A 19,156-nucleotide genomic window follows, 5' to 3' on the forward strand; every position below is an offset into this window, starting at 1 on the left:
TCTCTTTCGTAGTTATTTACATACATACACACATACGTGTCTATTCATACATGAGCGTCTAAAAGTGCTCTTAATCGAAACGCTACATATTCATAAGGTAATAAAGATATATAAGTATGTAATTCCACTTCGCTTACGGCTTGAAAAAAATGGAAAAAAATAAGCAACCCCTCGTATTTGTATGTATTTATGTACGCATTTATTTGCACTCAGCCGAATGCTGTTGTTGTTTTTTTTTTTTGTTTTTTGAATGCATAGCTTTTTAAATGCGTGCATGCATAATTCTCCAATTTTGAAAATGCATGAATAAATATTTCAATTTAAAATTAACGTAAAATTAGGTGGAATTCAGTACAAAAATCGTATAAAATCTGGCACTACTCTAATCGACTTCCTCAACAGTCGGTCCGCCGGCACGTCCACCTTGTGCTCCTTTGCCGGCATCTGCATCTCCGCTACCAGCAGCTCCATGCATTTTCGCCATTATAGGCCCGCAAACTCGTTGACATTCCTTCAGATGATCATCGAATTCCTCTTTCTCGGCGAGTGTATTGGCATCCAACCAGGACATCTCGGTAGTGCATCTGTCGCGCACTGTTGCCTTGTCGGCGTCCGTTAGACGTCCAGCAGGTGCATCTTCCACTGCCTGAAAGGAAAATGGAGTGCTTTCATTATTTATAATTCATAAGAGTTATATTAAATAATCAAATTATAATAAATAATAAAATAGATTAACGAAACCGACGCAAGACAAGTCTTGTCGATACCCTATGCTCCCGAGAGGAGTGAATAAGGAAAAAAATTATTAAATAATGGAATCGTATATTAAAACACAACCTTAGGTTCGAATCTCCGCGCATGAAACAGCAAAATAAAAAAAGGCTTTTCGACCCTCGCCAGGCAATGGCAAACCTCCGAGTGTTTTTCTGCCATGAAAAAGCTCCTCATAAAAACCATTTGCTGTTCGGAGTCGACTTAACCCTTAACTGGTATCGTAAATTTGACTAACGAAACTAGTATCGTGGGGGCCGCGCGGCCCCCTATTAAAATTAGATTCTAGGAAACAAATGTCTACAATTTTTTTCAAGAATTATTTTGATAGGACAAATAATAAGCTTGTTTTATGAAATTAATACGTTTTTATTCATATACTTCTTTTAACTTATTTACTACAAGAGATCACAAAATTTGGACAATTTTTTGGTATTTTTTTCTTACCACTATAAAAATAAAAAAACTATTATTTCGAAAGTCTTTAGCTAACATATGTATGTTTTCTTATTTCTTATAAAATCAACTTTGAAAAAATAAACTAAAACATAAGTATTTCAACGTATAGTGGGGGTATAGTGGGGTCAGCACGGCCCCCGCAACGTACGTAGCTCCGCTCTGGTAAAAGCTTCAGCGCCGAACGTCCGACACCCGCCGCGTGTCGCGACGTAATGAGATTACCCAAAATGGCAGCCGCATACTATGCGTAGTTTTTAATAAATTCAAAAAAATAAAACGCGTGGGGTCTGCGCGGCCTCCACGATACCAGTTAAGGGTTAAAACTGCAGGTCGTTCCATTTGTGAAAAAAAATATGAAGACGCGCACCACAAATAGAAGGAGGAGCTTGGCCAAACACCAACAGAAGTATAAGCGCCAATTATTTATTTTTTATACTAAAACACACATACGCAAATAAATGAACCCCACTACTAAGCGCAAATAAAATCTGTTATTCCTCAGTGCGATATAAAATCGTATGAAGCCATTTGAACCGTTTCTGTGGCACTCTTAAGGGGGGATCCTGATTTATAAGGTCAAAAAAATTAAATTTGTTTTCGTTTTAAGCGATTCCTAATATATTTCAGAATATTCACACAAAGTTAAAGAGCCTAATTCTCAATATTTCCGTAGATACAAAGCCAAAGGTAGGCGAGCGTTAGGTAGTTACGCTGTGACCGGACAGCTATAGTACAAACTTTATCTTCTTTTCTCGACTTTTCATTTTTATGATTTTTTGAATTGGCGTACATGAATGAAAGAAAACTAATGAACGTTTTGAAATGAATCATAGCTTGTTCCCTTCAGTATTAAATTCTCTTCTATTTGAACTAACAAAATAAATAAAAGAAAAATTTTCAAGATTTTTATACCAAGTTGAAGTGAATTTTTTTTTTATAGAAAGTCATTTTTTGCTTTAAAACCTCCAAAAAGTTGAAATTTTGGAATTTCTCTCAGTTTTCTTAGTTCATCTAGAATAAAAAATCATGACTATGAATAAGTTCGTGCGTTTTTTTTTCGAAATTTGAAACTTTATTGACGTAAAATGGTTACAAATTTAATATTCAAAATATTGTCCATCGCTTACTACTACTTTTTCCCATCTTTCTGGCAATTCACGGATTCCCTTTGTGAAAAATTCGGTCGGTTTTGCCGCAATCCACGAATCGATCCATTTTTTGACTTCATCGTAATTACGGAAGTGCTGGTCAGCCAGGCCATGTTGCATCGATCGGAAGAGATAGTAATCGGATGGCGCAAGGTCTGGACTATACGGCGGGTGGGGTAGGACATCCCATTTGAGCGTTTCTAAGTATGTTTTGACCACTTGTGCAACATGTGGCCGAGCATTGTCATGTTGCAAAATAACTTTGTCGTGTCTATCGGCGTATTGCGGCCGTTTTTCTCGCAGTGCTCGGCTCAAACGCATCAATTGTCGTCGGTAGACATCCCCCGTAATCGTTTCATTCGGTTTCAGTAGCTCATAATACACAACACGCAGCTGGTCCCACCAGATACACAGCATAACCTTCAGGCCATGAATATTCTGCGCCGACGTCGATGTTGAAGCATGGCCAGGGTATCCATACGTTGCCCGACGTTTTGGATTGTCGTAATGGACCCACTTTTCATCGCCAGTCACAATTCGATGCAAAAAACCCTTTCTTTTGTGCCGTTGAAGCAGTTGTTCGCATGCCATAAAACGGCGTTCAACGTCTCTTGGCTTCAATTCATACGGCACCCAATGGCCTACCTTTCGGATCATTCCCATGGCTTTTAAACGTTTGGAAATGGTTGATTGATCAACTCCCAAAGTTTTTGCAGCCTCTTCTTGCGTTTGAGCCGGATCTTGATCGAGCAATTCCTCCAATTCGGTATCCATGAACTTTGGCGGCGCACCCTCGCGTTCTTCGTCTTCCAAGCCAAAATCACCACTTTTAAAGCGTGCAAACCACTTCTGGCACGTTCGCTCAGATAGAGCATGCTCACCATAAACTTCCACCAAGATACGATGACTTTCGGCTGCTTTTTTCTTCATATTAAAATAATGAAGAAGAATTCCCCGCAAAAACACATTATTTGGCACGAAATTCGACATTTTCAAGTGTGGTAAAAATATTGTTGTTTACGCTTCAAATAAAAAACTTATACTGACGTTTGTGCCTTACGACAGTAGCTCTCCAATGAATGTTTGGAAATGTGGATCGATGGAATAATAATCAAGTTACGCCATCTGTTGTAAAACCGCACGAACTTATTCATAGTCCTATTAATTAGACATCCATTTGAATTTTTTGCTTTAGATAATAATTACGAGCTGTATCTTGTACGCCAGTTGGAAATTCCAGCGTTGCAGCGCTCTACTAATTTCTATGTTAAACATTTTTTTCAACTTATTTTAACCAGTACAACAATTTTTTATACTTTTTAAATGTTCATTAAAAGATAGAAAAAACTTTGCAGTGCTAAATTAATTTTTTCCTTAAAAAAAAAAAAAATCGCAAAGTGATACAATTTTTAGACCTCATAAATCAGGCTTCCCCCTTAAGCGGTTGGGCAGCTATTAAATGCTCGCATCTTTACCCTCGGTGCGAGTGCGCTCTGTTGTTGTTGCTCTTGAAGTGGTTAAGTATTTCTGTTGAAATACTCCTAATTAGCGACTAGCGCCGTTTTACTATACTACCACTGTTCTCGAGTGATGTCTTTGTTTTTGTTTCGCGCTTTTCTTTAATCAGATCCCTTTGTGAGATCCAAGTATAGAATCTATTTTCTTATCTCCATGTCTGAGATTTGATTAACTTGCTGTAAGAAAGGCTTACCAGAAGAGCGGCTACTTGTACTAGCTAAACCTGGATATTCGCATAAGTAGTGAAACCGACTTTCTTTCACCCTCTCCGCCTGACAGCTTCTGCAGATGGGGTTGAAGAAAGGTTAAGTCTGGCTTTGCAGTAATACATGAGATGCTTGGACGAGAGCAGCCTAACTGGTAAGCATTCCTCTGAATGTTGTACAACGGTCATGATTTTTTTTTTGTTGTGGCAAATGAAGTTAATTGCTTCCACCTTCTTTCGGCGAAAGGATAGCAGTGTGAAGCAGTAGATGTTCTTATTGCATTGAATGGGGCAGCTACTGCCACTGCCTCTGTTATGTCTAGTGCTGAACCTTTTCTTGCTAGATCATCTGCTATCTTATTACCCTCTATATTCCTATGACCGGGAACCCATATCAGAGTAATTTGAAGCCAATGACCTAGCAGTTCTAGTTTTCTCTACATTGTAAAACTAGTTTGGATGGAATGGAATTGGAATCTAAGGCCTTGATAGCTGCTTACTGTCTGAAAAGGTAGCTACTCTTAACCAATTTCTTTGTAATATTTTAGGGATTTGCATGCTTCTCTGATTGCTAATAGTCTACCTGGAACATGCTGGCATAGTCAGGAAGTCGAATTGATTTGCATAATTTGAGCGGCCACGGATAGAGGCCAACCCCCACACCACAGTTCATCTTAGAGCCGTGAGTGTAGATTTCAATGTCGAATCTACCAATCACCTCCCTCTTCCTCCTTTTGACTCTCGGTGGAAAACTTTCTTGAAATTGAGGTCGGGGATTGTGAAGTCTGATTTGCTTTTAAGCCGTGGGGGTTCCTTTACGAGAATCTTTCTGTAGCCGTAAGGTTTTGTTATTCAGCTTCCAACTGTCTCTAAGTCTCACCGCGCTGTATGTGGCGATTATTTTTGTGTGTGGATTGGTTTTATGTGGTTTCTCAGCTACCTTTAGTGTCCTGACAAAACCTTCAAAGCACAACAGGAGGGTGGCCTAAAACAACATTCCCAAATTCCATTTCGTTGATTTCGAAGCCATACGTGAACTTTTAGCCATCAATTGAATTTGTTCGTACTGCAATCTTTCGATAGATAAGGAAGACTGCACAAGCTGACCAACACAAGCGCGCCACTTACTTTGTTCAGCGAGGAATCATAGGGTGGTTCCACGCTCACATATAGTGACGACTGTTCTGCAACGGGTTACTGCAGTGACATTGATTCTGTACTCTAAATAAACGGGAACCTCTATGAACTTTCGTGCTTCTTCGCGGATGTGATCCTAACATTCTCCCTCATTAAACTTAAGCACTAGGGCAAGGTTAGGTTCGGTTTTACTGTTTGACTTGTAGTCACCCATAAACCGGTTCGTTTCATAGCTTATGCCTGCATGCTGCCTATTTCTATTGCGAGTTTAAGGAGATATTTCCAACTTACTACCAAAAAATATCTTGCAATTCATCTAACTGTGGTGACCCAGATATTTTAAGCGTGTTTTCAATGACGCAGGAGATTCGCAATGGAGTTGCTCTACAGTTTCCCTTGAGCCCTGCTCGCCACATTTTCTGCATTCTTCGGCATCCGAGATTTCTATCTTGACTGCTCTAGTTTTTGAACATAGGTTTTGTATGGTATAGGATATTAAGAGGTTAATTTAGACAAAGTTTAATGCATTTAAAAAAAAATAAACAATTTTTTGGAAGCTTATTTTTGTAAGTGGGCCATCACCTAAAGATTACTTAATCAAAAACCCATGGCATACTTTTTATACGACTCCGTTTGAATTGTATCCCACCTGCTCATTTTATGGCCTGTGTACTCTCCTAAAGCATAGTATCTTTCTCTACTTAACCTTCTACCCACCTGCTTGCAGCTGAAGATGTAGCTCTCCAAAGCATTTCGTGCCTGTATGCGCTGTTTCTGCATCTCATCCTCATCCTTATAACGTTCCGCATCCGACAGCATACGATCGATTTCCGCTTTCGACAAACGTCCCTTGTCATTGGTGATTGTGATCTTCTCCGATTTGCCGGTACTGTTGTCCTTTGCGGAAACGTGTAGTATACCATCGGCGTTGAGATCGAAAGTGACCTCGATTTTGGGTACACCACGCGGTGCCGGTGGTATGCCAGTCAAATTGAAAGTACCCAAAAGATTGTTATCCTTTGTCATGGCGCGTTCACCCTCGTACACCTGAATAGTCACAGCGTTCTGGTTGTCACTGTATGTCGTAAAGGTCTGTTGCTGCTTGCATGGAATACGCGCATTGCGTTCGATTAGCTTGGTCATAACACCGCCAGCGGTTTCAATACCCAATGAGAGTGGTGTTACATCAACCAGCAAAACATCCTGAATCTGTGAACTACCGACGCCAGTGAGAATAGCAGCTTGCACTGCTGCACCGTATGCCACAGCCTCGTCGGGATTGATGGACAAGTTCAGCTGTTTGCCGCCGAAGAAGTCTTGCAACATTTTCTGTATTTTCGGAATGCGTGTTGATCCACCCACTAGCACCACATCATGAATGGCAGCTTTGTCCATTTTTGCGTCATTCAAAGCGCGTTCCACTGGCTGTAGCGTTGAACGGAACAAATCCATATTTAGCTCTTCGAAACGTGCACGACTAATCTTAGAATAGAAGTCGATACCCTCATGTAAGGCGTCGATTTCAATGGAAGCTTCTGTGCTGCTAGATAGTGTACGCTTGGCGCGCTCGCAGGCGGTACGCAAACGACGTAGTGCGCGCACATTGGATGTGAGATCGCGTTTGTGCTTGCGCTTGAATTCTTCAACAAAGTGATTAACAAGACGATTGTCGAAATCTTCACCACCCAAATGTGTATCACCGGCTGTGGACTTGACCTCGAAAAGCGAGCCCTCATCAATGGATAGTATGGAGACATCGAAGGTGCCACCACCCAAGTCAAAGATCAACACATTCTTCTCACCCTTCAAATTCTTATCCAAACCATAGGCCAGTGCGGCGGCAGTGGGTTCATTGATGATGCGCAGCACATTGAGGCCAGCTATCGAACCGGCATCTTTGGTGGCTTGACGTTGGCTGTCATTAAAGTAGGCTGGTACTGTTATAACCGCATCCGACACCTTGGCGCCCAAATAGACTTCGGCGATTTCGCGCATCTTTGTCAACACCATCGAACTGATCTCCTCGGGCGCGAAGCGTTTAGTTTCGCCCTTGAACTCGATCTCGATTTTAGGCTTGCTGCAGTCATTGACCACCTTGAAAGGCCAATGCTTTATGTCCTCTTGTATTTTGGCGTCATCGAAGCGGCGACCGATCAGACGCTTGGCATCGAATACTGTATTTTTGGCATTCATGGCGACCTGGGTGGGTAATGGACAGAAGAATATGTGGAAAAATTAGTAAATTAAAGTAAAGTTCGTTGAATAAAAAAAAATGAAACATAAATTTAAGTAATTCTACTAAGTATTTTATTAAAATGATATTAAATACTAAGTAAAAAAAAATAGTACATGGCATACTTCCATTTGTGGTAAGAAGCTTGGAAAGCATAAACATAAATCCCTCAAGGTTTTTTGTGCAATTAAGTTGACTTGGAAGTGCAATCATTTTATACCGCATCGGATTGGTCTCCTTGTCGTGAGACTTAAGTGGTGCTTTAACCCCCATTTCGTGGAAGGAGGAAAGCATACTACTAGCGGTGATAAATGGCACATTGACTATGTCAATGGAGAGCCGAATGAGTGAGAGCAATATACCGATATCGAAACCGTCCAAAGCAACTAAACAAGCTGTGTTAGATGTGCAGATGGCGGAAAATGTTTCAATATACTCAGACGGATCTCTGGCACCGAGTAAGCCTTTGACAACGGTTAAACTTGATACGCAGACCGGTAAAAAATCTAAAGTTACTGGGGACTCGAATGCAGGTGCTGGTCTATCCGAAAGGTAGATCAAACAAAGAAGGTAGAAGGAAATACAGAAGAAATCCGAAGCATTAGCTAAGGCAAGTACTCAAGCTTCATCAACTTCGACACCCTTAAAGGCAACGGGAAAGCGCGACAGAGGCGATGATTCCTCTGAAGTCGAAAATGGCTGCAACTTCGAACCATTCGGAGGCAGATAAACCTTTACTTGAAAAGTAAAAGGCTAAGGGATCTCAAATGTCGAATAACACTCTTCCGTCAACATCTGGCACATCATTCGCGCGAGTGGCAGCCAAGGCAATGACGGTAGAGATGCTAACCGACTAATAAGACGGTCAATTGTCCAAAGGGCAACAAGACTAGCTTGACGGCTATCTTTGGAAAGCCATTGGTGAGTCGAAAGACGCACTGCTCAGATCCAGAGTGCAATCAAAGAATTTTTTTCGGATATTTTCTTTACCGATGGGTCCAAGAATGAAATAGCTGCTGGGGCCGGATGGTACATAAACGATAGTAATAGTAAAATAAAAACCAAGGAATATTGGAACGGCACAAATGGCCTTAAGCACTCCAAAAGGTTTCTGAAATTTAATACCAACAGAGCAAAATCTGCTTTAACCTTAGATAAAAAGGGCCTCAGATTACTCTGTGGAGCACTCACAGGTCACTTTGCTTGCAATAAACATTTCAATACAATAGGACTATCTAGCACTTGCTATGGGAGGAGTCTATGGAACACTTAATCACCAATTGTGAATCATTAGGTCACAGGAGACACAGAATCCTAGGCTAGTACCTACTAGAGGAGGAATACCTACAATTGCTCTCTCCTAAGACCTAAACATTGCCCTCAAATTTCTGCGTATTTCTGTAGGTTTATGTCTATAACTGCCACGATTGACTGTCCCCAAGCCATGCGCAAAAAGGATATCTTCTCGCTATTCTAGATGCAGACCGTCGACAGACGGACTAATACGGATACCAGCAACATAACTAAACAAACGTGGCGCAATTTAAACAATTCCAGAACTGACGAGTTGTTAGGAAGTAACGAGCAGACATATGCAGAATTACGTCAACATTAAAGGGCCATTGGCCTTTGAGAGACTATGCCAGGAAAATGGGGTGGCCGCACAACAATAGATATAGAAGAAGCTGCAATCGAGAAGAGTCAAAGGAAACAGCATTTTATTATCTGTATGAGTGCCCCAGTGTGCTCTACGACAATGAATGCTGGGGGAATTCTCGATGGTCAACTTTATAGAAATTGCAGAAAAGAAAATAGACGATACAGGCAGATTCATAGTCAAATCAAGATAGTTCGACTAATAAAAAAAAGTAGTTCTAAAGGGCTTTCCAATAAGAGGTGTTATTTTGATATTCAAAGAAAAAATGCTATTTTTAATATAAATAATCGGATGTTTATTTCATTATAAAGAGGCAGGTATACCGTTAATAGTGGAAAATAACATCAGGCAAATGATCACCACGACTTGCAACTTTCCATAATCGAATTGCAAAGTGGCTGCCCTATGTCCTCGAAAGCCTCACGTATTCCATCTTTGAGATCTTGAACCGACCCTGGACTGTTGGCGTAGACCTTCTCTTTCATGTGGCCCCAAAGGAAAAAAGTCATAAGGTGTTAAATCAAAAGATCTTTGTGGCCAATTGTGATCACCTCTTCGAGAGATAACACGGTCCGGAAACTTTTCCCGTAAAAGGTCAATGGTTTCGTTGCTTGTGTGGCACGTAGCGCCGTCTTGTTGACAATAAACGTTGTTCAGATCAATACCATCCAATTCCGGCCATAAAAAATCGTTAATCATCTCTCGATAGCGCAATCCAATTCAAAATAACACCTGTTATTGGAAAACCCTTACAAATGGGGTATCAAAATTGCATCTTTGATGCTAATTGGCTCTGGGTTGTGCCACTCAGACGACAACTCCACCACCACCACCACCTCGATTACTTTATGCTATTACAACCAATCGTGAAAAAAGCTATAGCACCCTTCATATAACGCAAGGGTACACAAATATAAAATACTTAGGAACGCTTACCTAATCATTAAATATCTAATTTTATACTCGTATAAAAAATTCTATGATCAAAAAATTATACATATATACATTCATACATACAGACACAATTTTTCCAATTCTACATAGAACTAAAAATAAACGCCGTCGACGTCGACGGCATTTATGTATAAACAATTTTTAAAAATTGATTTAAAAGATTTGAAAGTCAAATCTTCATCGCTAACGAAAGCTATTTTTATAGCAACACAAACATGGAAACAGCTCAAGACTAGAATGTTCCACTGCCAGCGCCTTACGTGTGACTCATGCCAAGTCGCAACAAAACGACGCCCACGAAATCACCAAAAATTCACAGCGTTCCCACAGACAAACATCACTGCAACTTGGTCAACATTAATTGGGTTAAAAAGCAAAATATACATTCGAGTATATATGTATATGCACTTGTGCGTACGGCGAAAACTATTATAGTAAGAACAGGTGTTGACGATTCATGTAAGCGACCAAAATGGCAACAAATGACGGATAGTGGACCAGTCAGGTCCATACAAAGGCATTACAAACGCTTGGGCACTTGTCGCCGGTGGCGATCATTACTCGCATTATTCGCTGTGGTAAAAATAATGAGTGACAGCATCTAACATGACATATGTAAGTCTATGTATGAGCATACATACATACATATGCACAAATGTAGATTCATACGGCACATACAAGTCATGATGGACTATTTCATATTTGGTTTAGCCGACTGGCTGGGTTGAAAAGTGTGTGTGTGTGTGTGTGTGTGCCATAACTTGCGAAATTCCAATGCGACTGCAATCGCCGATGGGCGATTCTCGCAATTCCCAGCCGCACTATGTTTTGCCCATAATGCGGAGGGTCAAGAAAAACATCGTTACAAAAGTTACGTTTTTGGCTTTTTGGTGGTTTTTATAAAATGTCAGCGTGAAAATTTATAGTGACAGCTTGTCAAAGCGCGATATTATTCTAACACATTGCATTGGTATCTGCATTGAAGTTGGAGAAATATGTTGGGTTTTTTTTATGAAATTATAAATTACGAATTTGGTGTGAAAACTAATAAAATTTTACAAATTGTCGTTTAACATAAGAATTTGGTTGACGAGGGCAAAAAGTGGCAGAGGCAACAGCGCGTACTTATTGAAATGCATTCACATGTAGAATTTTATTTTCATATGTGTATACATACATATTCAACGCATGGGCTGAAAAGTCTCGGGCTTAACACATAGATGGTATTAGTTTTATTGCATTCACCTCTTCTTCAGTTAGTACTCACCACTGTGAAAATTAAAAAAAATCGATTTATTTTTGTATAAATTGTTAGTATAACTCTTCAAGAAAATGTGGTAAAAATTTTAAAGCGAAATTCGCTTTATTCCCGATTCTATGTGCACTTAAGTGAGCGCCCGTCGGTTCGGCCCCGTAGCGCTTACGATACGATGCTTTATTTCAAACGCGTTTTTCTCGAAACGACTTTTTTTGATACGGTGGCAGCGATTTCTCGAAGACTAATAGACCGATATTAATTTTCTTTTTTTTTCAAAATTTTTGTTATCGCATTGGCTATCGTTGTACGTAGCCGATTTTCAAAATTTTGAAAATAACTATTTTTTTGGGCCTGTTGAAAATCAAAAAAACACACATCGAAATTCAAATCACCACCATTTTGTCAAAAAACGGCTACGTACAACGATAGCCACTATTGTGAAGATTAATAAAATTTTTGGTTTTTTGATTTCAGATGATTATTCAGTGCTGTATCACTGCCACCAGATGACGTCATTTTTTTTTAACTCGTTACGTTTATTTACATAAATTTGTCAATTTTCAATATTTTTTAATAAAAATTTACATCAACATAGTTTAATACATATATTATAAATTGCTTTTTGTCCGATCCTCGAATAATCATTCCTACTTACAAAAGAAAAATTCCCAAAAATCGGCTATTTTTTGGCCCCCACAGTGGCGTTCCCCCTTAAAAGGACAGCTGTTAAAATTTCATGGTATTCTCTTCATTAGTTCGTGAGTTATTGTGCTAAGAGCGACGCTACTTTTGTTATTTTCTAAAGAAAGGGTCAAAAAGAATTTCGTGTTTCAATTTTACACTGCTTCTTGATGGGGAAAAATACCGTTCAAGCGAAGCAATGGCTGGAAAAGTGTTATGGAGACTCCACTCTATCAGAAACAACAATAAAACGATAGTTTGCTGACTTCAAACGTGGTCGCAGAGACACCGATGATGCATAACGCAGTGGGCGCCCAAATGAGGCGGTAACACCAGAAAACATCTAAAGAATCCACTAAATTGATTTGAATGATCAAAAAGTGAAGTTGGGTGAGTTAGCTGTTATCGTAAAGACATCAAAAGAGCCTGTTGGCGGAATATTGCATGAGCATTTGACTATGAGAAAGCTCTGTTCAAAGTGGGTGCTGCGTTTGCTCACTGTTTACCAAAAACAAGAAGGTGTTGATGATCCGGAGCAATGTTTGACTATGTTTACCAGGTATATACCTATGAAGTGAGACTTTCAACTATTAGTTCATAGATGTCGCTAGGAGTATTTTTAAACTTTCCCAAATGTCTTATTTTTTTCGTCTGTCATCTGTCAGCAATATTCAGTTCATTGTTTGTTACGTCGCTCTTAAAAATGTCGAATTTCGTGCCTTCAAACTACGACTGGCCGACTACGTTGATTTTCTGTTATCAATTGAAGAAAAACGCTTCTCCCGGTTCAAAAGGAAGTCGCTTTTGCATCGAATCGTTACGGGTGATGAAAAATGGGTGTTTTTCTCCAATCCTAAGCGTAAATGATCGTATGGTCCGCCCGGCCTCAAGCCAAAAACAACGGCCAAACCAAATCGCTTAGGCCGCAAGGCAATGCTGTGTGTTTTATGGGATCAGCGTGGTATGATTTGGGATGAGCTATTAAAACCAGGTGAAACAGTTGACGGTGCACGCTACCAACGACAATTGACCGATTTGAACTGCGCTATACACCGAAAACGCCCAGAATATGCCGATCGGCGTCGCAAAGTAATTTTTCTTGATGACAATGCACCGCCACATGCACCGCTACATCGAGCAAGAGCGACCCGGGAAATGATGGAGACGTACGATTGGGAATCGCTGGGGCATGCAGCTTAGTCACCAGACTTGGCGTCTTCCGATTATCATTTGTTTGCATCGATGGGCTACGCAGTTTCCGAGCAGCGCTTCAATTCTCACAAAGAAGCCAAAAAATAGCTCCATGATTGGTTTGCGGCCAAAGACGACCACTTTTTTTGGCGCGGCATCCACAAATTACCTGAGAGATGGAAAAAATGTGTCGCTAGCGATGGCTTCTACTCTAAAGATTAAATTTGTAACCATTTTTTGTTAATAAACGTCTGAAATCGAAAGAAAAATTCTTATTCCATAGGTATACACCTGGGAAACGTAAACAGGAATTTTTGCGTGGATGTGTGACTATGGATGAAACATGGATCCATCACTTTACTCCGGAATCAAAACGATCGTAATCTGAGTGGACAGCAACTGCTGAACCTCGTCCAAAGCGCCCAAGTTCACAACAATCGGCTGGAAAGGCCTCGGCCTCGTATGGCCGGCATTTTGGGATGTGTTCTGCTTGATTGATTGAAATTACGTTTACGAATAAAGCTAATTTTGCACAAAAAAAAGAAGTGTCTTCTTTGTTAGGGACACATGTGAGCCCATGTGTTATGTACTTGTAAACTAACACAGCGTATAGCGCGCATGTGAAGTACAGAATTTTGATTCACAATCGGAAAGCCTCAACAAAATTTTCTTGTTCAACTTACATACGCAGATATATATGTATCGGGTGTTTTTTAATAACTTGGGAAATTAAAATTATAATACTAAACGGTTGCACTACTGGGTGCTTTCCCTCCATATTCCGTGGAGTATCGTAGTTTTAAGCATAAATATTGTTAAATATTATTAAACAGATCGCAATAAATAAATGGATAATATAAGCAAAACAAAAAAAAAAAACAATTAGTAATTGTCAACAATAATCGGCCTACCAGCTTATCGCTTACGCTATCGGAAGATATATAAGTTTTGTTAATGGCATCGTATGTCAATCATATTTGACACCTGTGAACTACTCAGCTGCAGCATACAAACAGACAAGCAGTGGATCGCGTAAAGGCCAAAATAAAGGTTTTCAGCACTCGAAATATTTTTTGTATTTAGCAAAAAAGTTATTAAAAAAATTGGAAAAATTAATTTGGAAATTTCAGTTGATATGGCAGCTGTTACGTCCCCTATTTCAATAGCTGCCAGCTTTCACTATAAAAATGGAATATACAAATTATGCATTCGTGCCAAGCTTCAGTTGAATAGCTTAATTGAACTCAGAGGTATGTAATTGGTTTTCACATTTTGGCCTATATGACATTTAGATGCCACAATCCTTATCAATATTATGCTTATAGATATATTAGGCTTAACATTCCCCCATTAAAGGCAGTTAATTCCTTCAAATCAGTGACTTTTTTATTGAAATCGGAAAGGGGTTTAAATTCAATATTTTAGTGCTGATATTTATGAAATTAGATAAATTCTGAATACCCATATTTTATTCACCTAATGTACGTGCATATATTGTATGTAAATAGATGAGTGTATGTATACGTATAAGTATATGTGTGTCTGCACAAGCGCGGGATTTTGGAAGATAACTTTCCATCACTAAATGGAAAAAATCGAACATATGAACTTCTAATCCATACTAATATTTTTATCCGTTATTTAGATCTGACAACTGGTCCCAATATGGTCCCAAATATACTTCAAATATACAAATACACTAAAGAACTTCTAAACTGTAGAAGATCAAACGTAATCAAGCAAGCATCCCCATGTGCAAATTATTAGGTGCGCAACTAAGTTCTCGTTGTTTGTCAATAGATGCCTCCAGCAGTGTGTGCCAGTCGATTCTAACATAACCTAAACATCATAAACCAAGCTTAGACATATGGTAAACGAACTGCTTCGGCACATTAGTGATTTTGTTTTGGTATGAGATACTTTTGGTTTTGTGAAAATGTCTGATTTTATTCCGATGTGTTGATTTACCTCTTTCATTCGAAAAAAACGCGGCTGAAGCGCATCGAGAGCTACAAAAAGTTTATAAAATGCTGCTTTAAGTGAAACAACGTGCCGAGATTGGTTCCGTCGCTTCAAAGACGGTGATTTTAATGCTGACGACCGTCCGCGTGAAGGAAGTCCAAAAACCTTCGAAGACGCTGAATTGGAGGCATTGCTCAATGAGGATCCATGTCAAATGTAAGAAAAGCTTGCTTCAGTATTAGGAGTTACCCGCCAATCCATTTCCAAGCGATTGTATGCTTTGGGAATGATTCAGAGTGGGTTCCTTATGAGTTAAAACCAAGGAATGTTGAACGTCGTTTTTTCGCCTGTGAACAACTGCTCTTGTAATTTCATGCGAAAAAATACCAGCTAATTTTTTTTTCATATACCTACTTGAGCTGCGTTATTTTATAATTGGAAATTCTACAATTTTTCTATGACTGAAACAAAATAAAATTTCCCAAAGCTTTAAGGTAGGATAGAAATGCTTTTAAAGGTTGGTTATTTTCTGTCTTAAGGTGGACAAATATTATTTATTTATTAAAATATTATTTTATTATTAAAATTTTTTCTTATTATTAAAAAATATTAGGCGTGGGAATAAGTTTCCGCCCTCGTAAATGAGGGTTCGCTCCTGATACTATTTTTGTGTTCGCTCAAGTGATATACTGGTGATTTGAGTGTGTATATATGAGATAGCTCGATAGCAGTAGTTGGCATTCGTTTAAGGGGTAACACCACTGTACACGCGTAAAATAAACACGATTTTTAAAGAATTTTTTTGTACAGAAGGAAAGGGAAAGGGATCAATCTGATTTGGGAAGTTATTACTTATATACTAAAATACAAAACTAAAAAATTTGATCGAAAAATTTTACAAAATGGCGGCATTGGAGACATTTTTGTAATGTGGTTTCTCTTGAAGGAGCTCCGCGGCACGCAGCACAGAGGGTGCAAATTTTAATCTGGAACAAAGAAACATTTTTTTTCTTAATCTAGATAAAAATAGCTAGAGAAACACGTAGGGGATTTAAAAAATATTTATTTTTGTGGAATTAGCAAGCATTTGAAGGAAAAAACTCTATTTTGGACTAAAAAAACGGGACTTAAATAATTATAACAATCGTTTAAATTAATCTATCGAAAAACCCCTACGCTCTTCTCTTAAGAAGGTTATTATACAGACTTAGTGAAAAACCTGATTAAAAATATTAAAAATTGTTTGAGTTATGCTGCGTGCCAATTTCAGAAAACGTGTTTTGAGAAAAACGCACTTGAAGTATGGAAATTTGGAGAAGTCGTTAGGTAGCAGTCACTAACGCTTGGTTAAAAGCTTAAAATATTTATGAAATAAACTTCGGTAACGTATAAAACTTTTTGTTCTGTATTTTAAAAGGTTCAAAGAATTTTTTAAGCTTATAAAAAAAATCAATATTTTGAAATTTCTACAGTGGTGTTACCCCTTAAAGCGTAAAGATCCTTTTTTATCAGACGTTAGGACGGGCATTATGAGAGCCTTGTAGAGTGTTAGTTTTGTTCGTCGAGAGAGGACTTTACTGCTCAGTTGCCTACTTAGTCTAAAGTAGCACTTGTTAGCAAGAGAGATTCTACGTTGGATTTCAATGCTGACATTGTTATCGGTGTTAATGCTAGTTCCTAAATACACGAAGTCTTTTACAACCTCAAAATTATAACTGTCAACAGTGACGTGGGTGCCGATACGCGAGTGCACCGACTGTTTGTTTGAAGACAGGAGGTACTTCGTTTTGTCCTCGTTCACCACCAGACCCATTCGCTTTGCCTCTTTATCCAGTTTGGAGAAGGCAGAACTAACAGCGCGGTTGTTTAGGCCCAAGATGTGAATATCATCGGCATACGCCAACAATTGTACGCTCTTATAAAATATAGTGCCTGAGCGATTCAGTTCTGCGCCTCGCTTTCCATCCTTACCCCCGCACAAAGGCAAAGAAAAACACACAGTTACCCATTCCATCACTGGCGCCAGTAAAAGGAAGCGGGCAACCGCGGTAATAGCGCAGACACACCAAATTAAGCGAAGTCCTCAACAACTTGTGCGATCCTTCTGGCAGAAAAATGTGAAACACACATGGCGCTCAAAGCAGTAAAAAGGCGTTCTTCCTAAGCAAGTTTCCATTCCCACTACTTAGGACTGGTAGCGGCAGGCTAATCACCTACCCTGTCAGAATCCAAAATAGATTAACGAAACCAACGCAAGACTGAGTCTTGTCGACGCCCTATGTTCCCGATAGGAGGGAACAAGAAAAAAAGCTTTCTAATCACTCCTCGCCAAAAGTTTTCAAAAATACGGTTGAACTCTCCGTTGGGCACTCGGGACTGGTCAGACTTTTTCGACTTTAGACGTGGATTTAACATATTTCTATTATAGCTAACGACTTGAGCTGCCAAGTAGCTTCCTAAAATTTACTTTTTGATCGATTTATGGATATAACTTTTTAAAAAGGATCCTCGAGCAGGGCGAAGGTTTTAAAAAAGGTGTCCATCGCAGGGTTAATAATGAATTAGGATTTAAGAATTGGTTGTATGAAATTCAGTTCTTGAATTTGGTGCTCTAAACGAGCGATAAATGTTTACTTGTTTGTAAGTTTGTTTAATTAAACAGCAGTGCATGTTTCATAGAATTTTATTTTTAGAATTTCTTCCATGACTTTCATCTGACCCCACTGTATATGTATGCGTATGTACATATGTATGGGCGTATGTATGCAACTTAATACAAATTAAAAGATGCTCAATTTGGCAAAACGGTTTTGTACTTTGCATATCGTGCATTTGCTGCAACATTGGCATAATCCAAACAAAAAAAAAAATAAATAAAATAATAATAAATAATTTTTTGGATAAGTATGCAGAACTGAGCAACAGCTCTTCTTTTATGCTGTGTAAAAATTTCATGGCGATAAAAAAAATGTTGGATAAAAATTTCATTGGATAAAAATCGGCATTTACTTAAGGCCTGGGGGCCTGCCTAGTAAATTGAAAACTTTGAAGTCTTTTTCTCGAATTTTTAATTTTTTAAGTTATTTAAGTTACTACGTTCTTTCAGCGTACGTGCGTTATGCTTTTAACTAAAATTTTTTGAAATATTTTAAATCTCTTGCAAGGCTCAAATTGCATTTCGTTTATGTTTTGCATTTCTCCCTTTACTTAGTAGATTTAATTATGCTCTCAAAACTATGAATGCATTTTTTGTTTGTCCTTTAGACCTATTACTCGCATGGGGATCGTCGTTTGTGCCTACCTGATTCTTGGCCGCATCGCCGATCAAACGTTCCGTATCGTTGAAGGCCACATAACTGGGCGTGGTGCGGTTGCCCTGATCGTTGGCAATGATTTCAACTTTGTTGTTCTGCCAAACACCCACGCAGGAGTAGGTGGTGCCCAAATCAATACCGATTGCTGGTGCTTTAACCATTTTTCCGTTTAACACAATTTTTCAAAAAAACACTAAAAATAAATTAATTGCAATTTTTTTTTGGTTTGTTTTATTTTCTCGTTTGCACTCTTCACTTTCTCCACCAGCTGTTTGGTATTTACCAAATAAACTCTTGCCGTGGCCTTTTCAAATTTCCACCGAATGCTCGCAATCAAACGCGCCGACCGACTGTTGGCTTTTCCTGCTGTTACACTAGATTTTATGCTTTTGCCTACGCTTTGTTGCTGCTTTTTAAAAGCGCCGAACACTTTTTAGATATTAACGAGCTCGTATCGTGGACTCTGGCGCAAGCGCTGGCATTACTAAGCAGTGAATTAACTATTCGAATGTTTTGTTTACTTTTGGAAAAGCATTAAGGCAGCTTCGTCGTGTGCCTCGTCCGCGCTGACTGTCAGTAGTAGTGGCTAAAATGTTGTTGGCCAAACGATTGGAAAACTTTTCAATACTAGCGTAATTGCGTTTGGTACTTTTGTTCTGTTTTTTTTT

The 19,156-nt window shown here is 39.0% G+C and overlaps 1 protein-coding gene across 1 annotated transcript; it reads right to left on the reverse strand.

Moving 5' to 3' along the window:
- Positions 1–176: 176 nt before the first annotated feature.
- On the reverse strand, positions 177–19,146 carry LOC128855840 (heat shock 70 kDa protein cognate 2). Its single transcript, XM_054091046.1, has 3 exons — positions 18,476–19,146; positions 5,956–7,437; positions 177–646 (listed from the first exon to the last, which is right to left on the reverse strand). The coding sequence occupies exons 1-3, from the start codon at positions 18,647–18,649 to the stop codon at positions 383–385; spliced, it is 1,920 nt and encodes a 639-aa protein (XP_053947021.1). The 5' UTR covers positions 18,650–19,146; the 3' UTR covers positions 177–382.
- Between the last annotated feature and the right edge of the window lie 10 nt (positions 19,147–19,156).

This window comes from Anastrepha ludens, chromosome 2 (genome assembly GCF_028408465.1).
Source record: "Anastrepha ludens isolate Willacy chromosome 2, idAnaLude1.1, whole genome shotgun sequence".
NCBI classification, from domain to species: Eukaryota; Metazoa; Arthropoda; class Insecta; order Diptera; family Tephritidae; genus Anastrepha; species Anastrepha ludens.